The sequence below is a fragment of the Sus scrofa genome, chromosome 2 (genome assembly GCF_000003025.6).
Source record: "Sus scrofa isolate TJ Tabasco breed Duroc chromosome 2, Sscrofa11.1, whole genome shotgun sequence".
Taxonomy (NCBI): domain Eukaryota; kingdom Metazoa; phylum Chordata; class Mammalia; order Artiodactyla; family Suidae; genus Sus; species Sus scrofa.
In genome coordinates, this window is record NC_010444.4 from 82972825 (window position 1) to 83000106 (window position 27282).

Here is a 27282-nt window from a genome sequence, read left to right on the forward strand (position 1 = left end):
AGTTCTGGATCCTTAACCCCTGCACCAGGCTGGGGATCAAACCCAAGCTGTGGCAGAGACAATGCCAGATCCTTAACCCATTGCACCATAGTGGAAACTCCTCTAATTTACTTTTCTTGATCATCTTCTTCCAGTACCTTTATTTTGCAAATCTGCCTGATTATCCCATTATTCCTTTAAAAGTAACCTACCTGGTAGTTTAAATAAAGAGGTTAAAGAGTGATATTCCTGCGCTGCTGCTCCAGAGGGCGTGTCACACAGAATGGTGTCACACACGAAGTGCTTAGCATCTGTGTGATGGTCTGTAGGATGGGAGAATCTGTGTTTGGCTCAGACACCAACCAGGAAAGTTGCTTGTCCTACCAGGAGGAGCAAACTAAAACTCTCACCCCTGGAATGTGGTAGATGACACAGGGCAAAACACAGAGGTAACAGGCAGAAAGCCCCCAGAGAAGGAGGGTGGCCAGGTGAAGGCTGAGAGTCTTGTGAGGGGGCCTCCTGGGGACTCGTCTGTAATGACTGTGCTTTGAGGGTATCAGAGATGGAGGCTGAGGGCCAGGAGGCATAGTGACTGGTAGTCAGCAGATACTCAGTACATGTAGTAAAAGAGAATGAAGGAATAAATGGCGAATGAATGGGAGAAGTAAGAAAGTGACACTCCCATCACAAGCTGGAGTCGTGCAAGAACAGCTGGGCAACAAGAAAACCTTCCGAATCAGAGGACCCTTTACCAGGGTCCGAAGAGAATGCTTTCTTGGCTGTACCTGGTACAAGGTTTCTGTTCTTTTCTTAATGAGAAAGTATTCTTTAGAGAATGTTTATTGAGTATCTGCTGTGTACCTGACATGGGTCTTGGGCACTAGGGATACAGTGAACAAAGCATTCACAGTTGCTCTTCTCCCGGAGCTTACATCCTAATAGAAGGAAACAGAAAATATGCCATGAATACATAATATGCTATGTGATGGTACATGGTGTAGGAGAAAAGAAGACAGGGCTTCGGGCATTGCTCTTTTATATATAGTGATCAAGGAGAGCCTCTGTGATGACATTTGAGTAGAGAGCTGAAGAAAGTAAGGGAGGGAGCGAGACATCTGCATATCCAGGGGAAAAGTGATCCTGGTAGGACAGGGGTGTAAATGGCCTGAGGCACAGTACAGCAACACCAGTGTGGTAAGACTAGAGTAGGTGGCAGGCTTCAGGGAGAGGTTGGCTGAGGGTGGAGGAGGGGCAGGTAATGGAATTGTGATATTGTTGTTTATAATATGAAATGTTTGGTCGTCATCCCATTTTTTGGCACAGAGCAACTAAAACCCTTGGAATGTCCCAAATGCTGAGAGTGATAACAAATGAGGTGACTTTGGACCAACGGGTAGGGGCTGAGGATTGAATTCAGTCACCAATGACCAAAGATTTAATCCATCATGTCTATTTAATGAAGCCTCCATAAAAGCCCAGAAGGCCTGGGTTTGGGGGAGCTTTCACTTGGTGATCACATGGAGGTGCTGGGTGACTGGCCTGCTGGGAGGGGCATGGCAGCTCTGTGCCCCTTCCCAGTGCCCTGCCCTCTGCATCTCTTCCATGTGGCTGTTTCTGAGTTACATCCTTTTATAATAAACTGGTGCGCTGGTAAATAAAATGTTTATTTGAGGCCCTAAGTTGCTCTAGTAAATAAATCAAACCCAGGGAGGGAGTCGTGGGAACGCCTGGTTTACAGCCACATTGATCAGCAGCACAGGTAACAACCTGGGCTTAGAACTGATTCCTGAAGTTTGCAGGATGAATCCTTAACTTGCGGCATCTGATGTTATCTCTGGCAGATGATGTCAGAGTAGAGTTGAGTTGTGGATCCCTCAGCAGGTATCTGAGAGTCCCTTGAATGTGTGGGAAACTCCCCGCCCCCGACACTGAAATTGGGTCCCCGCCCCTGACACTCCCCACCCCAGGCCCTTTCAATATGGCACGGGCACCGGGCACCCTAGGCTGTGGTCAAGTTTGGCTTTGACTCAGAGTGAGATGGGAAGACACTGGAGGATTCTGCAGGATTGTTCTACATCTGTCGTGCTTGCAGGGCTGTTGCCTGACTCAGTGGAGGTACCAAGGAGACAGTTGTGGTTCGGGGAGAAGACTGGACTGGAGGTGAAAATTTGGGAGTCATCATGGTAGAATGGTGTGTGCCGCCATGTGGTCAGATGACCTGGGATGGAGAGAGGGAAAGAGAGGAAAGAGGTTTAAGGATTGATCCTGGAGCACTGCAACTTGCCAAAATCCAGAAGATGAGGAAGACTGAGACGGAAAGGCAGGAAGAGAGAGAGAGAGTGGGGAAAAGGAAGCAGTCACCTGTATCAAATCCTGCTGTAGGTCACACAGCGTGTGAGGCCTGAGAACTGACCACCAGATTCTGTAATGGGAAGGGCAGCGGTGACTGGGATGGGCATGATTTCAGTGCAGTGCTGGGCATTGAACTTGAAAGTAAGCCTGACCCATTTTGTGGTGGTTAGTCATTCTCAATAAATCCTTCTGCCGTGTCTGTAAGCTTCTAGGTTGAAAATTGAACTGAATGAATGGATGAATGAATGAATGAATGAACGAATGAGAGAAAGATACACACAACCACTCGAGAGAGAGGGAGGGGGAGAGAGAGAGAGATTGATCTGCACTGAGAGGCTTATTCCTGACTTTGACAGTGAGAGCCTGGCATGCAGAGGGGGCCAGACCAGGTCAGCAGCGGGTTTGCAGAAGGCTGCCTTCGCCCGGTTTGTTTCTGTCTGGGTGTGAGTCTCTTACATAACCAGCCAAGTTTAGCTGCAAGGCCCATTAACTTATCGAGGGAGAGGTGGATTTGATTAGAAATCTGGTTGCAGAGGCCTTAGGCTGGTCTGTGCTGTTAACTCTTTCCTGCCAGAGCTGGGGTAGGAATCAACACTAGAGAAAAGGGTGGCATCTGCCTTTCCCTCTCCTCGCTAGTGCCAATTCTCCTTCTTTCTCTGGGTGAATTGTGTTTACTTTCCCTTGTCTCTCTTGTGTCACCTAACTAGAGCATCTAGTAGGGCAAAGAAGTGCTGATGAAAATTTCTGCTTGGGGGAGTCCTTGTAGAGTTTCACAGATCACATTACAAAGCAATGGGATTAATGGGGGAAGGGACGGGGATCCCCTTGAGTTACCGTTTATCCTCCAGGCGTTCTGCAGGGAGAACCTGGCCCGAATCCACTTCATCGTGTTAGAACATTGTAGTTTCTGAAATCCTCCCTTTGTTCTTGAGAAACGCTGTCTCTGATTGTCTGACTTGGTGCTTTGTTCATCCTGCTCTTATAATCTCTCTCATTTCGTAAGATCTCATCCTTAAATCTTCAGAGGTACATTTTATGGGCAGGTTGGCGTGGGGTTTTGGTTAGTGGACTTCTCCAAATTTCTTAACATGAGCTGAGGCTGAAATAAAGGTTAAAATGTTTTAAAAGCTCTTCGTATATCAAATGGAATGTTTTGTACATTCCAGTTGCCTTGGGTTGGTTTTAAACATGTAAAGTTGTAACCAAGGTTGAAATCATTTTTTTAAGAAGGAAAAAATGTGAGACTATCAAAACTGAAAACCTTATTTACTTGTTCCACAATAGCAATCATTTCCATAGTGGTTACTTTGTGTCAGATTAAAATCCTTCTTTGGGTCAGATTGTGTTTTAATCACTTAAAATATTAAGCTGCTTCATCATACAACAATTCCGTGAGAGTGATATGTTATCATCCCTATTTTATAGATCAGGTAATGGAAGCACAGAGAGGTTAAGTAACTTGCCTAAGGTCACACAGCTAATGGTGGGATGGGGTTTTGAATTCAAGCAACCTACTACACTTGCTTTTAACCACTGCAAAGTATTGCTCACCAATTTAAAATTTGCAGCCATTGGATGGGAGTTGGGTTTTGGTTACTTTTATACTATCTCTGAAATATGGGTTTACCAATATTAATTCTGGAGTTCCTGTCGTGGCTCAGTGGTTAATGAACCTGACTAGGAACCATGAGGTTGCAGGTTCGATCCCTGGCATTGCTCAGTGGATTAAGGATCCAGCATTGCGGTGAGGTGTGGTGTGGGTCACAGACGCAGCTCAGATCCCGCGGTGTGGGTCACAGACACAGCTCAGATCCCGCGTTGCTGTGGCTGTAGTGTAGGCCGGTGGCTACAGCTCTGATTCACCCCCTAGCCTGGGAACCTCCATATGCCATGGGTGGGCCCTAAAAAGACAAAAAGATAAAAAAAAAATAAATAAATATTAATTCTGACAACAAAACTGTACAATTCGTTTTTTTGCTAAGAAAACTATTTATAAAACAGCATTCAAGACAAAAGCTGATTTTCTTATTGCAAATTATTTCTGTATGTTCATCGAAGACCTGAAGAATTTTTTGGGGCAATAATTTTTCACTTAATTTGCTACTAAAGTAGTTACATATGGAAGTAATAAAATCATACATATTGAAAATATTGAAAAGATACTTTTTTAGAAAATGCAACCATTGTAGCTTTTTCTTTGGCCTGAAACACAGTTGAGTGATTAGATACTTGCATATCTGTAGCTGACATCAATTTGAAGCTACTTTTAAAGACTTCTTTTCTTTCCACAGTAAGTCTTACTCTGCTGGTTTGAAGCCCATTATTTGCAGTGACTAGTGTTGAAATTAATAAAGGAGGGAAGGTCTTGCAAGTCTGGGTCATCTTTTGGTTTGTTAGTTCACGTCTAGATCCTGTTGTCTTTTGGCAAGTGGAAGCTATGAACGCTTTAGAGCGTAATACTGCAAAGGATTTTGCAGCCAGTGAAATAGGTGCTATGAGTGACCCAGAAAATTGCAGGTTAGGATGGCAGATTTAGAAAGGAGATAGATTTTCCCCTTCTCATGACTGTCGTAAGAGTTTGTTTGTGTTTTTGCTTGTGGCTATGCCTGTGGCATGTGGAATTTTCTGGGCCAGGGATTGAACCCACACCACAGCAGCGACCCGTACCACAGCAGTGACAATGCTGGATCCTTAACCTGTAGAGCCACCAGGGAACTTTATGATTGTGTACCACTGTGTCCTCCCCATTAAGACTTTCTGTCATTACCTACGTGACAAGATGCGATGTGGTCTGGGCAAGTTGTCCAAAGTGTGGGGTACATTCTTTTGGACACTGTTGACCTTGGAGATGGTGTCCCAACCTAGCACTCGATGTCATTGAATCAGGTGGTAAGGCAGGTATTTCCTTTTCCATTTTCTTTTGATCTTCTCATTCAAGGAGGAGGTCAGTTGGCATCTTTGCATCTTTAATGTCTCTCAAATCCTTCAGCATCTCCCTTTGTGACAGAAGGCAGGCCTGTTGAAGTCTCAGCTTTTGTAGGCAACTCTGTTTAGTCAGAATGTAGTTTCATTGCTTTATTTTCTCTTGTTTTATTTTACTTATCTCTCTATCTATCCATCTAGCTGTGCCAGCAAAATAGTTCTCCCAGCTACTGCGTGTAACTACCATTTACTTTTGCTCCTGAAATGGATCCTTCAGTGATATCAGCATGTGGAAGTGGCCCTGCACCACAGTAGTGACCCAAGCCACAGCAGTGACAGTGCCTGATCCTGAATCCCCTGAGCCCCCAGGGAACTCCACTTTTCCCTTGTTTCAAAATGTGTAATTCCCCTCTACTTTTGACAGGGAATAATGGCTATCTGTTTACAGTGAAGACAAGGTATTTCTATGAAAGTTAGTCTTACTCAAAGGAAAATGGTGAGTCAATCTAAACACAAGTACTAGAGACTATAATAATTCAAGTCACATGTAGATATGGCAAAACTGTGAATTTGGTAGAGGAATGACAAAATCTGGAGATATATCGGTCAGATATCTGTGAGGGTTAATTTTATAGAGATAATATATCTGCGAGGGTTAATTTTATAGAGATAGATAATCTCGTCTTTGAAAGCTTTGGGATCAGATTTAATTTGGAATTCGTAATTTTCAGGGTTTTTTTTTGTCTTTTTTTTTTATATTTTTTTTTCCTATGGCTGCACCAGTGGAACATGGAGGTTCCCAGTCTAGGGGTCTAATTGTAGCTGCTGACCTACGCCAGAGCCACAGCCATGTGGGATCTGAGCCGTATCTGTGGCCTATACCACAGCTCACGGCAATGCCGGATCGTTAACCCACTGAGCAAGGCCAGGGATCGAACCTGCAACCTCATCGTTCCTAGTTGGATTCATTAACCACTGAGCCACAACGGGAACTCCAGAATTTTCAGGTTTTATCAGCATAGTGCTTATATATGGTGTGACCCACATAGGATGGGACATGGTCATCCTCAAGCATGGTAATATTTCTACAGCAAATGTGTGAATGTCCACATCACGTGGGATAAATAAAGAATGGATATGGCCCCATGTGGGCTCAGGCAGGCCACCAAATATATTTTTGAACCAAACTTAAGAAAAAAGTTTTGGTTGTCAGAGTTTCCTAGATTTCAGAATTGCAGATGAGAGTATATGGATCTGTCTTTGTAAACAAACTACATCATTTTCTAAAGCAGTGATCAAATTACTTGTGCAGAAAGCAAATTAGACACCAACTTGGTCCAAGTAACTCTACCATCTTTATTTTATTGCATGTGTATAATCTCCTTATAGAGTCTGATCTGCTATCGTCCACGTAGATTTGTTTGCAGAAGATAAGTTGAATCCAAGTGCCTTTTGTCTGTGTATGTGAAAACAGAAATGTTCTTGGTCCTTCTCTTCCTTGAGATGTGAGGATCAGAGTGTTGAACACAGAGCTTGTTCTCCTGACAATTCAGCACCTAGACACTGGGTAACTGGGCAATGCATTCACTGGCCCCAGACAGTTTGAGGGTAATATTTCATTTGTTTTTAAAATATGATGTGCATCAATTGTTTGCCATTATTTTGTTGACTATCTTGTAAGTTCTTCAGAGAGTCTAGTTTTCAATGAAGTCTTAATTTAGCCATGATCAAAATGGCTCAAAAGGAGCATAACCAGCCTCTCGAGTGCGATGGCAGAAATGCCAGATGTTTCATACTCTGTGATCTTAAGACATTGGTAGAGCAGTTAAGTTGGATTAATTAAAGTTCAGAGGGCTACGTTGAGTTATTTATGATTATTTTTTCAAACATTCTGTAAGATGATAAATCAGCAAGTATTTTCTTCAGAACGTGGTGAAAGCGTTCTGTCAGATTCTTGATTTATAACCTTTAGAACAGGCTTCTATGTTGTGTAATTAGAGTGAAAATGTGTAGTAATTCATCATAAAAATTATACTTGTGAAGTGTTTGTGGGCTTTGTATGTTATATTGCTAGCTATTTCAGTAAAGAGAGAAAACAAGAAAGGATAGATTAAAAAAAAAGGTTTTTCAGAGTTCCCATTCTGGATTCGTGGTAACAAACCTGACTAGTATCCATGAGGATGCGGGTTCGATCCCTGGCCTTGCTCAGTGGGTTAAGAATCCGGCATTACCATGAGCTGTGGTGTAGGTCTCAGATTCAGCTCAGATCTGGCATTGCTATGGCTATGGTGTAGGCTGACGGCTGTAGCTCTGATTTGACCCCTACCTGGGAACTTCCATATGCCGCAGGTGCAGCCCTAAAAAGCAACAACAACAATAACAACAACAACAACTTTCCCTTTTCCATGTATATTTCCTCAAGAAGCTTGACAAAATTGCACTTTAGTGTCTTGTGGGAAAGAGGTATATTCAGGTAGACTCTAAAGCCAGGGTCGTTTGAATCTACCCTAGTAAAGTCGTTTATAGATATTAACAATTTATTATTGGTATAACATACTCATACTGATTAGCATTAATATCCTTGTACTTCAATGGAACATGGTAAAATCACTTTTAATTGTAAGACATAACATATACTAGTGACAGTATTTATTGAGCAATTGCTTAGTCCTAGGCATGTGTTAAGTGCTTTGCATGTCTGAACTCATTTAATCCTTCCAGCTGCACTATGGAGAAGGCATAATTATCTACTTTTATGGATGAGGAACCTGTAAAGGTATTTGGAAATGAAGTAAGGTAGCCTTAGTCACAAGAAATGAGGCATCCTGGCTCAACTGTGATTTATTACCTTCGACTTTGTGTTCCCTGCAAATGCAGTAAGATCTCAGCTCTCTGGGACTCAACTTGGAGCAACGTCGTCTCTTTAGAACAAAGCTGAGAACACGGAAAGCAAAGCAAAAACATTTCTTTAATGAAAAAAAATGGAAACAAAACTCTCTCTGTATGAGATGATGCATATTCAGCAGGCAGAGCCAGGACTACTAGACTGTGTCCTGTCTCGGGTCCTTTTGTAAAAGGCCTGGAGTCTGAACACTTCGGTGGAATCCAAGGCTTGAAGTATGATTTCCAGTGCTTCCAGGTTATGCAGTGAAGCGAATTGTAGCCTAACCTTAAAAATTGAAGGCGAACTATTCACAATAGCCAGGACATGGAAACAACCCAGATGTCCATCAACAGATGATTGGATTAGGAAGATGTGGTATATATACACAATGGAATACTACTCAGCCATAAAAAAGAGTGAAATAATGCCATTTGCAGCAACATGGATGGAACTAGAGAATCTCATACTGAGTGAAATGAGTCAGAAAGACAAAGACAAATACCATATGATATCGCTTATATCTGGAATCTAATATAAGGCACAAATGAACATCTCCACAGAAAAGAAAATCATGGACTTGGAGAATAGATTTGTGGCTGCCCCACGGGAGAGGGAGGGAGTGGGAGGGATCGGGAGCTTGGGGTTATCAGATACAACTTAAAATAGATTTACAAGGAGATCCTGCTGAGTAGCATTAAGAACTATGTCTAGATATTCATATTACAAGAGAACAAAGGGTGGGAAAAAATGTATACATGTAAGAGTAACTTGATCCCCATGCTGTACAGCAGGAAAAAAAAAAAAATTGAAGGCTAAAAACCTAATTGATTTTTATGAAAACCTGTTATGATTGGAAAAATACTGCTTGACTTTTTTTTTCTTTTAGGGCCTCACCGTGGCATATGGAGGCTAGGGGTCAGGGTTCCCAGGCTAGGGGTCAAATCGGAGCTACAGCTGCCAGCCTACACCACAGACATGAGGGATCCAAGCCGAGTCTGCAACCTGCACCACAGCTCACGGCAACGCTGGATCCTTAACCCACTGAGCGAGGCCAGGGATCGAATCTGCATTCTCATGGATGCTGGTCAGATTTGTTTCCACTGTGCCACGACAGGAACCCTGGAAGAATAGCGCTTGAAACGGGCACGTATTTCTTTATTTGAACTATTCATTCTTTCCGGAGGTTTTAGATTACTGAGACTGACTGTAGAAGAGGAAAATACTGCATTTTAGATCTTCGTATGTGAAGACAGCAAAATGCCATCTTAAAGTGCAATCTTGATTTTTTTTCCCCTTGTGGTTTGATTAAAAAGGTAAAGCTTGCCTGTGAAATAAATGCCTTCTACTTTATTTGTCCTGTTTCCATTTTTCCTCTAGATCGTTTCTCTGATGTCCTCAGAAAATCCAAGCGTCCTCCCCTGCTCCTTGCTGCTGGCCGTCCTTCTGACATGCTGAATGGCGGTGATGAAGTTTATGCTAACTGCATGGTGATAGATCAGGTAAGGTGTGAGGGAGGTTACTGGGGGCATCTGTCCTCTTTCCAAAACCTGAGCAGGTGAGAGAGACGCTCGGGTTCAACACTATGGCACTCCTCCGGACGTTTCAGCCTAAGGGCAGCCCAGCTGATGTTGCCGTGGAATCTCATCATAAAAGCATGTAACTTCGGCCCTTCCTTTAGAACACAGCGCACCTTCCCCTCTCCCCGCCCCCCACCAAGAAGCACTGGGGAAGGGGTCTTAGGACAGTGTCAAAGGAGAAGAGTGTGAACGCAAAGCAGGAAGTGACATCTGGGAGGCCAATTTCTCTTCTGTGGCTTTTCAAAATAGAGGTTTTTTTTGTTTTTGTTTTTTTTGCTTTTTTTTTTTTTTTTTGGGCCACACCTGAGGCATATGGAGGTTCCCAGGCTAGGGATCTAATTGGAGCTGGGGCCGTAGGCCTGCACCAGAGCCACAGCAACACCAGATCTGAGCAGCGTCTGCAACCTACACCACAGCTCACGGCAACGCAGGATCCTTAACCCACTGAGTAAGGCCAGAAATCGAACCCGCAACCTCATGGTTCCTAGTCGGATTCGTTTCCACTGCGCCATGACAGGAAACTCCCAAAATAGAGTTTGTGTATGACCTGATGAAACAATATTTGTGTTCAAATCCAGCAAACACTAATGAGCAAGAGTATGATGCCAGCCCCAGAAGATACCATCACGTAAATTGTCTGCTTAATCCTCACAGCACACCTATTTTGTGTGCTTAGGTTACAGAGCTTTAGTATTATTAAAACAGAATTGTGTCATGTTACAGGGAAGCTGAAATCCTTTAGAATTCTCCACCCATTCCCTGATAGAGATTTGTGAGTTAAATCTCATGAAGGCAGATGGCTTGAATGTTCATCTACATATAGATTTGTTCTTTGTTCTTTTCTGTCTCGGTGATCCTCATTTTAATATTTATAAAAATTAAAATATAGATTTGAAAACTTCCACACGCCCTCATTTACGGGAGACTTAAGGGATTTTCAAGAGTCATTTTGACAACATACAATTTCTGCCTTATCCCTTGTCTTTAAAGTCGAATCTCCCCATAAGATGCACTATATATGTGCTCATTGAGCAATTATCTCTTTGACCTTTTTGTTGCTGTTGTTGTTGTTAGTTTGCATATATTGTACTCTATTACTTGCGGATGTTTTCTGTAATATAAACTTTATGTCTAGTAGATCTCCGTTTCAGCCTGTCGGTTGAATGTCTCTGCTTTTCCCTTTGGGTTATGAAACATTGTTTCATCCAATGCATAATTTAAATGGCATAGATTGAAATGGTATTCAAAATGACGGAAGAACTAATAAATCGTAATGGACATCAGCTGTAATTAACAGGTATAGTTTTGTTGGTACAGAGCCACTGTATATCAGCTTTGGTTATAGAAATCTAGGCTGAGGATTTAGGACAAAGTGGGAGCTCTGGGGACATTTTTTGAAGATTCAAGGTAATTGGACTTACTATGCTCTGGCCATATTCTGATTTTAATGGTTTTCTTCTGTTGCCGTATCTTCTCAGTATTTAAATGAAATCCATTCGAATCATATTTGTTGTTCTGAGCCTCAGTGAATACTGCAGTACTTCCATTTCCCTCAAGTGGCTAAAATTGTATTTGATATTATGTAGGGCAAACTCTGTCTTTATATGTTCTAAGATACATTAAAAATGTGAAACTTCTCAAACTAAAGATGAGCTTAGGATATATTTTCTATTTGGAAATATTTTGAGTGAGAGAAGAATTGCTTTAATGATGTGAAGCATATATTTAAAGAGAATTCACAGAGTTCCTGTCGTGGCTCAGCGGGTAGCAAACCTGACGGGCATCCATGGGGACGTAGGTTCGATCCCTGGCCTTGCTCAGCGGGTTGAATATCCAGCATTGCCATGAGCTGTGGTGTAGGCCGCAAACACGGCTCAGATCCTGTGTTGCTATGGCTGTGGTGTAGGCCTGCAGCTGCGGCTCCAATTTGACCCCTAGCCTGGGAATCTCCATGTGCCACAGGTGCAGCCCTAAAAAGATAAAAGACAAAAAATAAAAAAATAAAAAATAAAGAGAATTCAGCTTGATTGATGAACTGAAATGAGCAGAGGATTGATGAACTTGTGCAATGAAAACAAAACTAAAAATCTTGAGACAAACCACAAAATTCACTATATTGTTGCATTATACTTAAATCATTTCTTTTACTATTCCTATATCCATTTGAATAGCAAGAACAACATAAGGAATCCAAATTCTGCATATGGAAAATAGTTTCTAGCACTCTCTTGAAAGAATCTTATCTAATTTTTTTCCATCTCAACCTGGCACTGGCACCTAAAAAGATTGCTAGCGTGTTTATGAAACTGTTTCCCATGAATTTTTAAGGTTATCAACCTACCTGATGAGAAAACTCACATGATAAAAACTACTTTGAAGATTACCCTGTCATATAAACTAGTTCGAAAAAATTTTTACTTGGACATCATTTCAAGCCGACATCATTCAGTACAAAGAATCCCTGTATACTTTGCATCAAAAAATGTTCAAGTTTTCCCATATTTTATTATTCTGGTTCTGTGTTTGTAAATATGCAAATGCTTAAGATACATATATAAATATGAACCATTTGAGAGTAAATTGAAAACATGGTGCCCCTTCACCCCTCAGTCTTGCATTGTGTGTTTTCCTGAAAGCATGAGTATTCTCTAACATAAACACACATGTTACCAAAATCAGGAAATCATCATTGACACTGTACTGTTAGCTGTCTACAGACCTGATTCAGTTTTAGCCCATTTTCCCAATAATCTTCTTTGTAGCAAAAGAAAATTGAACAGCATGTCTTGCATTTAGTTGTGTCTCTTTAGTCTCCCTTCATCTGGGACAGTTCCTTAGTCTTTGTCTTTTATGACACTGACATTTTGAAGACTACAGACCATATTGGTTTTTGTTGGTTTGGGTTATAATGTCCTTTAATTTTGGTTTGACTTCTATTTCCTCATGATTATATCCAGGGTACATGTGGTTGGCAGGCCTATTACAGAAACGATGCGCTCTTCTCAGTTCATTGTATCAGGAGGCACATGACAATCATTTGTCCCATTACCAGTGACATTTTTGACTTACCAAGTTTCTGTACAGTAAAATTGCTTTTTTTTTTCTTAAATTGTTAAGTATCTTGTGAGGAGAGAGTTTGAGTCTCTGTACATTTCCTGTTACTCTTATGATTCTCACCCACTAACATTCTTTGACTGTTTTTGTATTAGTAAATGATTATTATGATGATAGTTGATTTAGGGCCCTATATTTCCCCCTTTGCTTCTTTTCCCCTTTACTGCCTGCCTGCCTTCCTTCCTTCCTTCCTCTTTTTCTTTACTTTTGCCCATGCCCACAGCATACTGAAGTTCCCGGGACAGGGACTGAACCCAAACTCCAGCAGTGACAATGTCAAGTCCTTAACCACTAGGCCACCAGGGAACTCCTTTACTATCTTATTTATAAATGATGTTGTTCTCTTCCTTTTTACTGTTTTCTTCCCTCGAAGTGATGCCTTTTGATGCCACTACCTCACACTCTCAGTACTTTAAGCCCCTTCCTTAGAGCAAGTGCTTTCACCAACCAGGACTTTTTTTCAGTGTCCAGTGTGGGCTGAGTGTTCTCTTTCAGGGGATGATTTTAGATCGGTCTCAGGCTCTCTACTAACTCGCTGTTCTTTGTACTAAGCAAATATTTCCAGACTGCTCTTATTCTCTGTAAAGGCTTATGGTGGAGTATGACAGCTTGCTGAGACTTGATGTTTCTTAGGTACCGGTCATTTAAAGTTTGGGATATTTTCTGTCTTCCAGTTATGCTAAATCCATACATCTTAATGTAGTTTTACTGGATCTTATTTTTGTTTGGGAGACTCATATTTACGTGACCATCACTAACTTGGTTACCAGATTCCTATAAACTATTTTACAAGCTCAGTTGGCTCTTTAGTTTTTCTCTCGAGTATTTAAAATATTTCCCCTCATTTTGAGTCAGTGGTTCATACAATGTTAAAAGCATAGTCAGTTTGTTGTTTTGTAATAAAGTTTATAAAACACTCAGTTGGTCATCTTCCTCTTGTGAATCATGGGGTAACGGCCAGGTGAACAGAAATTTATCATGTCAGACTTCTCAGCTTACATAAAACAAAACGACACCAAGAACAAACGAAACAAAAAAGATAAGCTGAAATTGTGAAAACTTTATTTTCCACTAAGCCAATCATTCAGCACGTATTTTTCTTTCAATCACCAGGTTGGTGATCTGGATGTTAACTATGTTAATATAGAGGGAATCACTCCGGATACCAGCCCTGAATCCATGGGTTCTACTCTGGGGTCTGAGAGCAGCAAGCACATCCTTCCTACTGAAACCAGCTCTGGCATGTACCCCCCACATGGGAACAAGGACGTGATACTCCACCCTGAAGCCCAGCGGTCTTTCATGTCACCATCTAGCTCATATGCTTCCAATTTGAATCTTTCTTTCGGTCTTCATGGATTTGAAAAGGAACAAAGTCATCTAAAGAGAAGAAGGTAAAGTACCACATGGAACAATGTAGAAAATCAAAGAACCTGATAGCTGGACTTAGAAAATTCTATTTTCTTCTTGTTAAATAATTCTTATTGGAGCTCCCTTCGTGGCTCTTCAGTTAACGAACCTGACTAGGATCCATGAGGACATGGGTTCCATCCCTGGCCTGGCTCAGTGGGTTAAGGATCCGTCATTGCCACAAACTGTGGTGTAGGTTGCAGATGCGGCTTGAATCTGGCATTGCTATGGCTGTGGTGTAGGCCAGCAGCTATAGCTCCAATTCGACCCCTAGCCTGGGAACCTCCGTATGCTGCAGGTGCAGTCCTTAAAAAAAAAAAAAATTGTTTTTATTGTCCCCACCATTTTATTTCTACCTCAAAATTTGCCTCCTTTTAGGTTCTTGTATGCCTGGACTTAAAAGTAAGACACGTAAGAAAACTGACAAAAATATAATAGAGGGAAAACCAGAATGAGATACCATTAGATACTTACCAAATAGGGAGGAATTTTAAAGTTTAATGTACCACATTTTGGTGAAAATGCATATGATGGAAACTCCATACAGGTGATAGAAGTGAAAGTTGTATAATAATTTGGCATTGTCTTTGCACTTGCATATATGTTATAATCCAGCAGTTTTATTTCTGTGTCCTAGGAGACATATGCAAGATTATTTATTGCAGTAAGAAATAACCCAAATAGTGGGGAATGAATAGATAACTTATGCTATAGTTACACAATGGAATACCATACAGTAGTGCAAATGACTTAACTATGACTACATCTACGTGCATAATCATATATGCATCTCAGTAATGTGAAGTGGAATAAGAAGGAGCCACAAAATACTTCAGTTAGATTTCACTTTTATAAAATGCAGAATCACACAATCTATTAATATAGGGCATAAATAAAGTGCTTAAGCAATGACCAAAAAAAAAATAAGAATGAAGAGGATAAAGATCCTCGTATTTAAGGTAGTTGTTGCATCAAGTGGTCAAAGTAAGGAATGGAAAGAGCTTAAACAGTGGTGTGACCAGTGTTTAAGTTTCAAGTTGAACAGGCTTGTGGGTGTTTTATTTGTATTCTCTGTAACCAACTTATAGTTACCGGACACATATTTTCTTGTATGTGCAAAAATGTCACTAAAACAATAGTTTTATTGTATATGATATGACTGTACACATTTATATGGTGTGTGTGTGCCCCTGTATCTTTGTATTCACTTCTTATCCATCCATTCTTTTGTCTATTTTCTTTAGGGAATAGGCCAATTTTTGTTCATTTCACTTCATCTTACTGTCCACATTTCTTAGGGAATAGCTTTTTTTCTCCCTATGCCTTAGATCTCTGATTATATGTCCAGTTTTACACATAATATCATGAATCAGAATGAAAAATAGAATACACACACGTGAGTGTGTAAATAAATATTTATCTGAATGCATATTCTCTAGAGACTTCAATGATCAGACAAGAGTGAAAGGGAGGGGAAGCAGCAGTTGCTAGGTGCCAATCACAGGGCTGCACTTTGCACTCGTATACAACAAGTTGAGGTAATAAAACTTTTACAGGTATTGGTACCAAGAATGGTGTCTGACACATAAATAATAGAATATTTTCTTCAGATTTATATCTTGTGAATTAAAAATTCACAAATCACATATTGTGATTTTAAAGATGCTTGGGTGGTCCTGGCTGCACATTAAACTGATGGGACATTTTGGACTTTCCACATATCTGCCTGGGAAAACACGCTGCCAGTCAAGGCGGGATTCTGTGTAGTTCCGCAAAAACAGATGGAGCTGTGTGATTAGTGCATTCTGACGGGATCTTTGAGATTTGTTGAGTTTGTGAGCCCAGGAAGTTCTTTACAGGAGCCACTCTAGCAAGAAAGGAGGAAAGGACACGGATAGGCTCTGTTCTGTTATGCAAATATTTGTAGGCTGTCTAAATTGTATTTTCGGATCATGGTCTTCTTCTCTGGGACATTTGAACATCTCACTGCTGCAGACAGATTTTTGCCCCTTTCGAGGATTACAAAAAGTATCCAGTTTGAGCCGAAGCAATTAGAAGCCTCTGTAAAAATGCCACAGCTCAGGTGTGGAGGGAGGGGAGAAGCAGAGGAAGATGATGTCCTGAGAAGATGATCCCTTTCAACTTTATCTCCTGTGTTTTCTTTCTCCACTAAAAAATACAGGAATGAGGAGATGGGACATGTGTTCCCCCACAGAGCTCCATCTTGGCCCCAGGATGGCTGTGGGACCCTCTCTTCAGGGGGTGTCGTGGTGGAAGATAATTTATAATTGATAATAAACTCAAAGTGTGTACCCAGTGCATTAGTAAATGAATTGGCTGAGAGGCTGGGAACTTCTTTTTTTTTTGCTTTTTAGGGCAGGACCTATGACATATGGAGGTTCACAGGCTAAGGGTCGAATCAAAGCTACAGCTGCCAGCCTACGGCCAGAGCCACAGCAATGTGGGATCTGAACCATGTCTGTGACCCACACCACAGCTCATGGCAACGACGGATCCTTAACCCACTGAGTGAGGCCAGGGATCGAATCCGCAACCTCATGGTTCCTGGTCGGATTTGTTTCCACTGTGCCACGACGGGAACTCCCTGGGAACTCTTCATGAAGGAGAAAATGTGGGGAAAACAATAAAAATTAAGGTTAACACAGGAACAAGACTGACTGAGACCGAAGTCCTAAGTTTTCTAGGGTTTCAGACAGTATTTGGGTGAAAATAAAATATGCGCACTATGTAACCATTGTATTATTTAAAATGAATACAGTTTAAGAAGCTATGAGGGGAAAATAAGCACTGCAACATTTACTTAAAAATTATACAACCAAAATTAGGTGATAAAGTCAAGTGTTTTTTTTTTTAATAAAACTTACATTTTAAAATCTTTGTTGTTTTACAAGGAAATGCTCTAAAGGAAAAAGAATTTCTTTTTAGTTTTAAAAAGAAATCCTTGTCATACCGTGAACAGAGCTCCCCCCGCTCCCCCCCTACACATACACTTTAAACAAATGTTTTCTGAGATAACATGAAAGTATTCTGACATTTTCTATTTTATACTATTTCAAAGGAAAATTCTGGTCACAGCCTGCAGCATCTATTTCCTATCCCACTAATGGGACTTTGAAAAATGGTATTTTAAAATGATAAACTTAGAGATAAGCCTGAAGAATATTGTCTGCAATACCAAATATCTTCCCCGTAATAGCTTAACAAAGACAAATAGTAGCCCAATTTGAATGAAATAGAAAAAGAAATATTTTAAAGTATAGTGTGAAAATAAAATAAAATACTTCTAGGGTGTATGGATGGTGATGGAGAAGTGCTCTGAATTAGCTGGAAGAGCTTGCGTTAAAATAGGATATTTGTGTAGGCAGCCAATCACTTGAATGAATTTTCCTTAGTATGGAGATCACAAGTTGAGAGACAAATGCAGGGGTACAGGACATCGGCAAATCTCCCCCAGGTCTCTTTCTACCTTCAGATTATCATTGAATTAAGTAAACAACCTAGCACCTTAAAATATCTCTAGTCACATTATTGTAACATTCAAAGCTCCAACACTGACCAGAAAGGCGTTCTTAACTAAGGTGTAGTTTTTTCATTTTTATGAGAAATAACTATGAATTCCAACACATTTGGGTGCTGAATTAATGTTTGAAACCCACCTCCAATTGGTCCTCTTCTCCCCAAGGCCAAGGTGGAGGCCCTCAGTGAGTTCTCCATGGAGAAAACCCCACTGGAAACCCTCGCTGGTGCTGATCATGGCCTTTATTGCTGTGTTTGCTGGTGCCCAGGAGGGACCCTGAAATAGTTCAAGGACTAGAGACTGCTATACGTGTTTGAGTTAGAAACCTATAGTAGGACCTCTGTTCCAAATGCCACATAATTTATTTATCTTCATATAATTTATTAAGTTGATATTTAGTGGCCATTAAATAGCCTCTGATTTTTTAAGAAAAATAACCCAAGTGAATTAATTCAAAGTCTGTTTCTTGTTCTTTCTATCTCAAAATCAACAAAGTTTCATTGTGTTGCTATTAAAATTTTAACTCCAGGAATTCCTATAGTGGCTCAGCCGTAATGAACCTGGCTAGTATCCATGAGGATGTGGGTTCGATCCCTGGCCTCACTCAGTGGGTTAAGGATCTGGCGTTGCTGTGAATTGTGGCATAGGTTGCAGATGTGGCTCAGATCTGGCATTGCTGTGGCTGTGGCCTCGGGGGGGAGCTATAGCTCTGATTGATCCCTAGCCTGGGAGCTTCCATTTGCCACACCTGCAGCCCTAAAAAAAAAAAAAAAAAAAAAAATTAACTCCATAACTATCACAACTAAAGAAAAGTCTATTTAACAATGAAATGTATGTTAACATGCCCGTAGAAGCGCTTGACCTCACAGGTTGAGTGGTTTAAAATGTTGATGGGATGGGCAGGAGCCGGGAATGCTCAAGGTCAAATGCTTGCTTTTTAATTGTACAGTTATGAAAGTCAAATGAAGAAAGAAAAGCAGGCATTAAGCAGAATCATCACCTGTTTCTGAGATGGATTTTTCATGGGAATTGGGTTTTTTTTTTTTTTTTTTGTCTTTTTGCCTTTTCTAGGGCCACTCCCGAAGCATATGGAGGATCCCAGGCTAGGGGTCTAATCAGAGCTGTAGCCGCCAGCCTACGCCAGAGCCACAGCAACGCAGGATCCGAGCCGTGTCTGCAACCTACTCCACAGCTCATGGCAACACCAGATCCTTAACCCACTGAGCGGGGCCGCGGATCGAACCCGCAACCTCATGGTTCCTAATCAGATTCATTAGCCATTGAGTCACAGTGGGAACTCCAGGAATTGTTTTTTTTAACATCTCTGAACATAATATGACCTCGATATGATATTTTGGAACCTCATGTGACACATGTCTGACCTATTTCTTGATACCAACTCTGGGATGACATCTTCATACATCTCTCCTTGCCTTCTTTTTTTTTGTTTTTTGTTTTTTTTGTTCTTTTTGGGCCCACCATGGCATATGAGTTTCCCAGACTAGGGGTCTAATCGGAGCTATAGCTGCTGGCCTACACCACAGCCACAGCCACGCCAGATCCCAGCCACGTCTGCGACCTACACCACAGCTCACCGAAACGCCAGATCCTTACCCCACCGAGCAAGGCCAGGGATCCTAACCAGCTACCTCAAGGTTCCTAGTCAGATTTGTTTCTGCTGCTCCACAATGGGAACTCCTCTTCTTGTCTTCTTACACGTTCTCCTTCTTCCTGAGTTTTCCGGGGCGGAGGAGGAATGCCAGGCCACATTTTTACCTGCAAATTGCCTCCGAGCCGACCCCCATCCCCGACTGCCCCACCACCTACCAAACAGCCCAGGGGCTGTGTTTTGTCTGTGTTTTTAATATTTGAAGGGTAACTATTTGGAGCTTGTGATAATTACATTTACGTAAGAGCAGCGGCGAGGAGAGCACTAACACGAACCAGCTCTTGTTCCTTAGAACACTTGAGGTGGCTTTGGCTGGGTTGAGATGTTCATTTGCGGGAACATAAAATCTGGTTTAAAAAGAGGCTATATGGCACTGGGAACTCTATCTAGTCACTTAGGATGGAGCATGATACTATGAGAAAAAGAATGTGTACATGTATGTGTGACTGGGTTCCCTTGCTGTACAGTAGAAGATTGGCAGAACACTGTAAACCAGCTATCATGGAAAAAATAAAAACCATTATAAAATTAGAAAAAAAGAAGCTATGGTGGGGGGACAATATAAATCACTTAAATATGAATTTTGCTAGATATCAAATGAGTTTGCTTTGCAGCGGACACCAGTGAGAGAATCTGAATTCAAAGAACTAGAACCCCGAGCTTGGACTTCTTGATGATTGCATTGTTTGCCTACCCTGTGCTTCAGCTCCAGTCTTGATGCCCTGGATGCCGACAGTGAGGGAGAGGGGCACTCCGCCCAGTCGCACCTTTGCCACACTCCAGTGTCTCAGAGTTCTTCGAGGACTGGCCTTCCTAGTGGGGATGAACTGGACTCTTTTGAGACCAACACTGAACCAGATTTTAATATCTCCAGGACTGAATCACTTTCTTTATCAAGTAGCCTGCAGCTGAAGGTATTCTTATTGGTATTAATTTGCTTTGTTATAAATGTGGAAAATACGTTGTCCTCATCTGCCCATCTCTGAAAGACAAATTATGTTATGGTCACATGTGTAAATGTTTGTCTCTTTTTTTGGAGACCCATGAAAGCTGCCTGAGTCTGCCTTTTTTTTTTTTTTTTTTTTTTGTCTTTTTGTCTTTTTAGGGCCGCACTTGCAGCATGTGGAGGTTCCCAGGCTAGGGGTCTAATCAGAGCTGTAGCTGCTGGCCTACACCACAGCCACAGCAACACCAGATCCGAGCCACGTCTGCAACCTACACCACAGCTCACGGCAACACCAGATCCTTAACCCACTGAGCGAGGCCAGGGATCGAACCTGCAACCCCATGGTTCCTAGTCAGATTCATTTCCGCTGAGCCGCGATAAGAACTCTGAGTCAGTCTTTTTAATCTCTCCCATTCTGATGTGTCTGGTCCTTACTCACCATGGTGTGTTTTCATTAACCACCACCAGTGCAGATAATCTTTCACGTGCATGGAACATTTTACCATTTCATACTGTGATTTCTGCCATCATTCCCTGGGCAATGGGAGGAAAACTGGTAGCATGAAGTGAGTTTAAGTGATCAAACTTGTTTTGCTGACATAAAATTTTGCTTGGCCCAAGCAATGAGGTAAATAATATTGCTAAGGCAGAGGTGAGGTTTGTAGAGCATTCCTGTCTGGACGAACTCATCTGGAAAACCACAGACTTTGTCAGTTTTTCCGTAGGAGACACTTTTCTTTCATTGGTGTTTGCACAATGGAGTTTCATTTTTTTGTGGTTTTTTAAAAGACTCTTCTGGTCTTACAGAGAAAACCCTTTTCTCTTTGGACATATGTTTTCTTTTTGATTTCTGTTGTCCACTCGTTTTCTTTTTAAATTGAGTTTACTACTGTCAAGCAATATATGCTGTGCTTAAATGTCTCTTACCATGAACATATGGTAATGCTTTATTTTTATTTTTTATTTATTTTGTTGTCTTTTGAGGGCCACACTCATGGCGTTATGGAAGTTCCCAGGCTAAGGGTCGAATCAGAGCTGTAGCTGCTGGCCTACGCCACAGCCACAGCAACCCCAGGTTGGAGCCATATCTGCAACCTACACTGCAGTTCACTGCAACGCCAGATCCTTAACCCACTGAGCGAGGCCAGGGATCAAACTCTCAACCTCATGGTTGTTAGTCAGGTTGGTTACCACTGAGCAGCAATGCAAACTCCGGTAATGCTTTATTTTTATAGCGTGCTCTACAATATACAAAACATGCTTTATGTGTGTACAAAATATGTCATTTTCCTAGAACTCACTTAAGACACAAGTAGTACTTTTAATTTTTGAGCCATTGAGATTCTGGAGAGACTAGCTCTCTTGTCTAGGTTGCCCACGCGTGGTGATAGAGTAGCAACCCAAATATAGGCCTTCTGACCCCAGATCCTAAATCCTCCTCTATCAGTTCTGAGGCCTGTAAAGCTGTCACAGTCTTTTGAACCTAAAGATCGTGTGATTTTCTGAATAATAAGAAATGGGTATGTTTGTAAATGTAGAACTTGTTGGTTTTTCATTTTGAGAAGAATTGTGAACAACTCCTCATTACTTGGATGAAAAGTAATTCTTGGAGTTCCCATTGTGGCACAGTGGTTAACGAATCCAACTAGGAACCATGAGGTTGTGGGTTCAATCCCTGGCCTTGCTCAGTGGGTTAAGGATCTGGAGTTGCCGAGAGCTGTGGTATAGGTTGCAGATGCAGCTCAGATCCCGAGTTACTCTGGCTGTGGCTGTGGTGTAGGCTGTCAGCTACAGTTCCGATTAGACCCCTAGCCCAGGAACCTCCATATGCTTCGGGAAGCGGCCCTAGAAAAGGCAAAAAAGACAAAAAAAAAAAAAAAAGAAAACTAATTCTTTGTGAAATAATCCCATGTTGTTCACTTTTAAGAAGAATCTGTCCTATAAAATATATCTTGCCTTGCTTCCACGGTTACTCTGTGTAACTTTTTGCCAAAGAATTCTGGATAATTTTCAAAGTCCCATTATGAAAAATGATTACCATGATGACTTAAATGCAGAGGATGGCGATTGGTGAGGGCCCTTTGTAGCCAACTCTCTGTTAGGGTTATAGGACAATTTGGGTTGGCCTTTCCGACACCCTGGCCCACTGGGTCTTTCCCGGTAAGATGGTCAGGGAGCCGTGGCCCAAGACCCTTCAAAGCATGGTTTTCAACTTTCCTCCAGGCAATTTAACTAAACCACGAGCCTAGGGCAACCATGTGCTCTCACTTAGGCAGAGGAAAGGAGAAAACTGCTTGTGAGGGACAGTTGCTGATGGCTTAATTTTAATTAATTAATTTCTTTTCTGTCTTTTGTCTTTTTAGGGCCGCACCCTCGGCATATGGAGGTTCCCAGGATAGGGGTCCAATTGGAACTGTAGCTGCTGGCCTACACCACAGCCACAACAACCCCAAATCCGAGCCTCGTCTTCAACCTACACCACAGATCACAGCAACGCTGGATCCTTAACCCTCTAAGTGAGGCCAGGGATTGAACCCACAACCTCATAGTTCCTAGTTGGATTCATTTCTGCTGTGCCACAATGGAAACTTCACTGATGGCTTAATTTTAATAACAAATTTTTCGCTGCTTTCTTTTACCTCTGACCTTAAGTGGTATCTTAAAAATGGGTGTGCTGGGGGTGTGGAATAAAGCCCAAGGCCACTAGGCCTCTGTTGGATGGGATTTGGGTTCCATAAATGGTTTTAATGAATTCTAGTGTGTATTCATTTAAATTTCTGTAACATGTTAAGAAAAGCATGTTTTAATTATCTTGCCCTCTTGCATTTTCACATATGTTGCCAATATAATAATAGAAGTAATATGTAGTTGGGAGAATAGGAAGAAAATAGCAGATAATTTAAAAGGAATAAAATACAGCGTATATAAATTAGTGGTAATTCAGACATCATCTCAGGAAGTGCTGGAAAGGTCTGTTGAAAGATGAGCACAGGGAGTTCCCGTCATGGCTCAGTGTTTAACAAATCCGACTAGGAACCATGAGATTGTGGGTTCAATCCCTGGCCTCAATCAGTGGGTTGAGGATCCGGCATTGCTGTGAGCTGTGGTGTAGGTCATGAACGCAGCTTGGATCCTGCGTTGCTGTGGCTCTGGTGTAGGCTGGTGGCTACAGCTCCGATTAGACCCCTAGCCTGGGAACCTCCATGTACCACAGTTTCGGCCCTAGAAAAGACAGAAAAAAAGATGAGCACAGGCTAAAAAGATTTGTATAATGCATTCTTTCCTAGAGACAGCAGCTAACACTACAAACTTAAATAGTTGTTGGGAACTTTTTTTTTTTTTTTTTTTTTTTTTTTTTTACAGCTGCACCTGTGGCATACGGAGGTTCCTGGGCTAGAGGTCAAATCAGAGCTCCAGCTGTGACCTACACCACAGCTTGTGGCAATGCCAGGTCCTTAACCCACTGAGCGAGGCCAGGGATTGAACCCGCATCCTCACAGACACCATTTGGGTTCTTAATCCATTGAGCCACGATGGGAACTACTTGTGGGGAACTTTTAAAAACATAATTTTAAGTGTCTTTTTCTCTACTTTCTAATGATTTTTATATAGCGAGATCTCAGTTAATACAGAATTTTGCTTAAGTGCTATCGTATAAAATAACAAAAATAAATGACAACTCAGGTTTTAAAAAAAGTCAAACTCATAGAAATACCAAGAGAAAAAGACACACGACTGAATTTTTCACTTTTAACCAAGTTGGTTGAAATATCATAATTGTTTTATAAGGTACATATAGGCATTTTCCCCCAAAGCTGAAGTTTACTAAAGCATTAGAAAGACAGTACAAATTTTAAAGTTATGAGAGGCAAACAGAAACAAATCTTTAATAAGATCACAACAGAAGCATTTAGGTTGAATCTTTCTTCAAAGGTCCTGATTTAGTAACACTGATGATGAGTATATACTTTCAAGTCTTCTATAGAATTTTTTAAAGATTTTGTTATGATTTCTTTTAGGAATCACTGCTTTCTGGAGTCCGCTCACGTTCTTATTCCTGCTCATCACCTAAAATTTCTTTAGGGAAAACGCGATTGATACGTGATTTTACAGTGTGCAATTCAGTTGAAGGTAAGCATTATTTACTTTTTAGCTATTAAGCATTCTTGTCCAGAGCAGGTTTTCAGTTAGTGAAAGTGCATATAGTATATAAGAGCAGCAGACAAGTATTTTCAAAAATTGATTCTTCTAAGATGAACGAAATTCTTGTCTCATTGAAATCAGACGAGTTATAAATTTGATTTTGATGAAATTACAAATATGTACACATCTCTCTGTTGCCTTATTCTTTGAATAAAATGTTTTCCTCAAGGATAGTGTAAACTAAAATTTATTCTAGTTTCATTTGGGAGGGGGCCTTAGAGAATTTTATTTAAGTAAATTATAAAAGTTACTTTTGTCCTACAGCTAAATTGCTGAAAATAATACAGCTCCTTAGAGGCAAAGCATTGCAAAATGGATTTTCTTCATTTCTTTAGTTAGCAAGAGACTTTAGAAAGTTGAAATAACAGAACATACTTGAAACACAAGTAAATATATCTCAACATTTTTTTTGGCCAATGTAAGCAATCAGAGATATAACTTTTAGGAGTTCCCGTCGTGGCTCAGTGGTTAACGGAACCGACTAGGATCCATGAGGATGCAGGTTCGATCCCTGGCCTCACTCAGTGGGTTAAGAATCCGGCGTTGCCGTGAGCTGTGGTATAGGTTGCGGACTTGGCTCGGATCACATGTTGCTGTGGCTGTGGTGTAGGCTGACAGCTATAGCTCTGATTCAACCCCTAGCCTGGGAACTTCCATATGCCTGGGTGTGGCCCTAAAAAGACAAAAAAAAAAAAAAAAAAAAAAAAGAAATACAACTTTTATACAATAAAATTTAAATTTAAATATAATATACCTATAGAAAGGGATGCACATCATAAGAATATAGCTTGATGAATTTTCAAAAATGAATTCAGATCAATAAGTAGAACAATTATGGGCAACTGAGAGCTGCCTCTCAGCCACTACCCCAATTTTCAACTTGATTTTGAAATGTAATTATTTCATACTTTCTGTGCATAATATATTATGTAATAATTACATTTAAAAGTGTATTTGCAAGTATTAATGTCAATCTGTAATGTATAGCATTATAATTAATCTTTGTCAATGTATTGGATAATGCCTTTATTTTTCTATTTTCCTTAAGAGATCAGGAAATAAGAGATGTGTTTAAGTATTCTCAACTTCTCAATGTAGAATATTTAAAAATAGGATTTTCTCTTTCCTTTCTCCTTCCTTTTTTCTTCTTCTTGCTCTATTACATTATCATTATTTTGCATTTTTATGCTATAGGGACCAGTATCGAAAGCATAATATTTGTGCTTAGAACTGCCGCCCTAAACCAATGACTCATGTATGGGAGATGTTCAATAAATATTTGTCGAATGTGTTTAGCAAAGATATATGGAAATCCAAAACAAGTGCTACTGGGCATTTTTTCCCTGTTCTTTCTGGAATAAGAGAAAACAACACTGATAATAAATGTCAGTTTTAATTTCTAGAATGGGAAGATGGAGAAAAAGAACTAAGAGACGAAAAGGAAACAGTTCCCTGGAGCAGACAGGAATAGAAGATGGATTGAATTCGCCCTGGGATTTTTCCAGTTCCATGAGCCTTTCTAGGATCTCTAGGTCTCCCTAACTTTAGTTTAGGTTGGGATTCCTTTTAATGGCAGCTTTGACGCCTTTTCACTAATAGTCTTAGAGATGACAACTTAATGTACTATTTGGCAAACACCTTTAAGTCTTCTGTATTGTGTGCAAAATGGTACCTTTGCCTTTATACCGTAGTATCTCTCTGATTTTTAAATTTGGACAGTTCTATGTTTGAAATCCCAAAAGACTGAGAGGAAATTGATGGTTGAGAAGGGCGAAGAGCCATGATTTATGAAATCCTTAATGAATACGGAAGGATATTTTTGCTTTACATACAGTCCTTAAATCTTTGTATTTGAATTAGAATAAAAAGCTGACATCAATTTCTTTGGTTTTTCTGTGAATAAAAGCTTATCTTTAGACAATATGTTTAAAAACAGGCCTATTGAATGAAGTTTGATATTCTCCAGAAGGAAAGAATTAGATTAAGGCTACACACTAAATGTACAAAGATTCCAGTGGATATTCCTCAATGGTAGCAAATTTTTGGATTGATACTGTTTAGGTCGGTCAAAATCATAGGACTAGGAAGGATAATTTAACTCTTAAGGAAGAAGAAATACTTTTAGCTCTGTGTGTATATGTGATCAAAGCACAGGCCTGAAAGCCTGACCACTTCAAAAATGTATGCTAATATTTCATTGTTGAGTCTGCTTACTGAGAGGTAAATTGACACGTGTTCATGCAAATCCTCTCTCAATGAGTTTTGAATGATTCTCCATTTTTTTTCCCTACTTGATTAGAGTTCAAATCTCTTTTTTCTCAGTGGAAAACTCCCATAAGTGAGCTGTAACACAGATACACAAAGATAGGATGGTCTTGAGTCCTTTTTCTACTTATTTATATGTTTTCTCTTTCCTGTCACTTCCAAAGGGTGACTTACTCTCACTTCTCATGCTTTTCTTTGCTTCTTTGTTTGTTTGTTCTGAGCCTCTAGTGCGATGGTGGCAAGTTTATTATTAAATACTTGTATACGTAAAACAAAATCCAGCTCTATAATTCCTTTTTGGTTCACATAGGCTTAGATAGAAAGGAATATTCTCACTACTGAAATGATAATTACAGCCTCCCCAAGATGGACAAAAGTGCTCTCTGTTTAAGAACTTCAGGAGTGAAGCAAAAGTGCTTTTGA

The 27282-nt window shown here is 40.6% G+C and overlaps 1 protein-coding gene across 6 annotated transcripts in view; it reads left to right on the forward strand.

Moving 5' to 3' along the window:
* Positions 1-27282, forward strand: part of ARHGEF28 (Rho guanine nucleotide exchange factor 28) — a 341373-nt gene that overhangs the window by 212071 nt on the left and 102020 nt on the right. For all 6 annotated transcript variants that reach the window (XM_021084443.1, XM_021084441.1, XM_021084442.1 and 3 more), the window contains 4 exons: positions 9515-9636; positions 13942-14222; positions 20152-20359; positions 24411-24522. In XM_021084443.1, coding sequence (XP_020940102.1) covers positions 9515-9636; positions 13942-14222; positions 20152-20359; positions 24411-24522 — 723 coding nt within the window. The remainder of the gene's footprint in view (positions 1-9514; positions 9637-13941; positions 14223-20151; positions 20360-24410; positions 24523-27282) is intronic.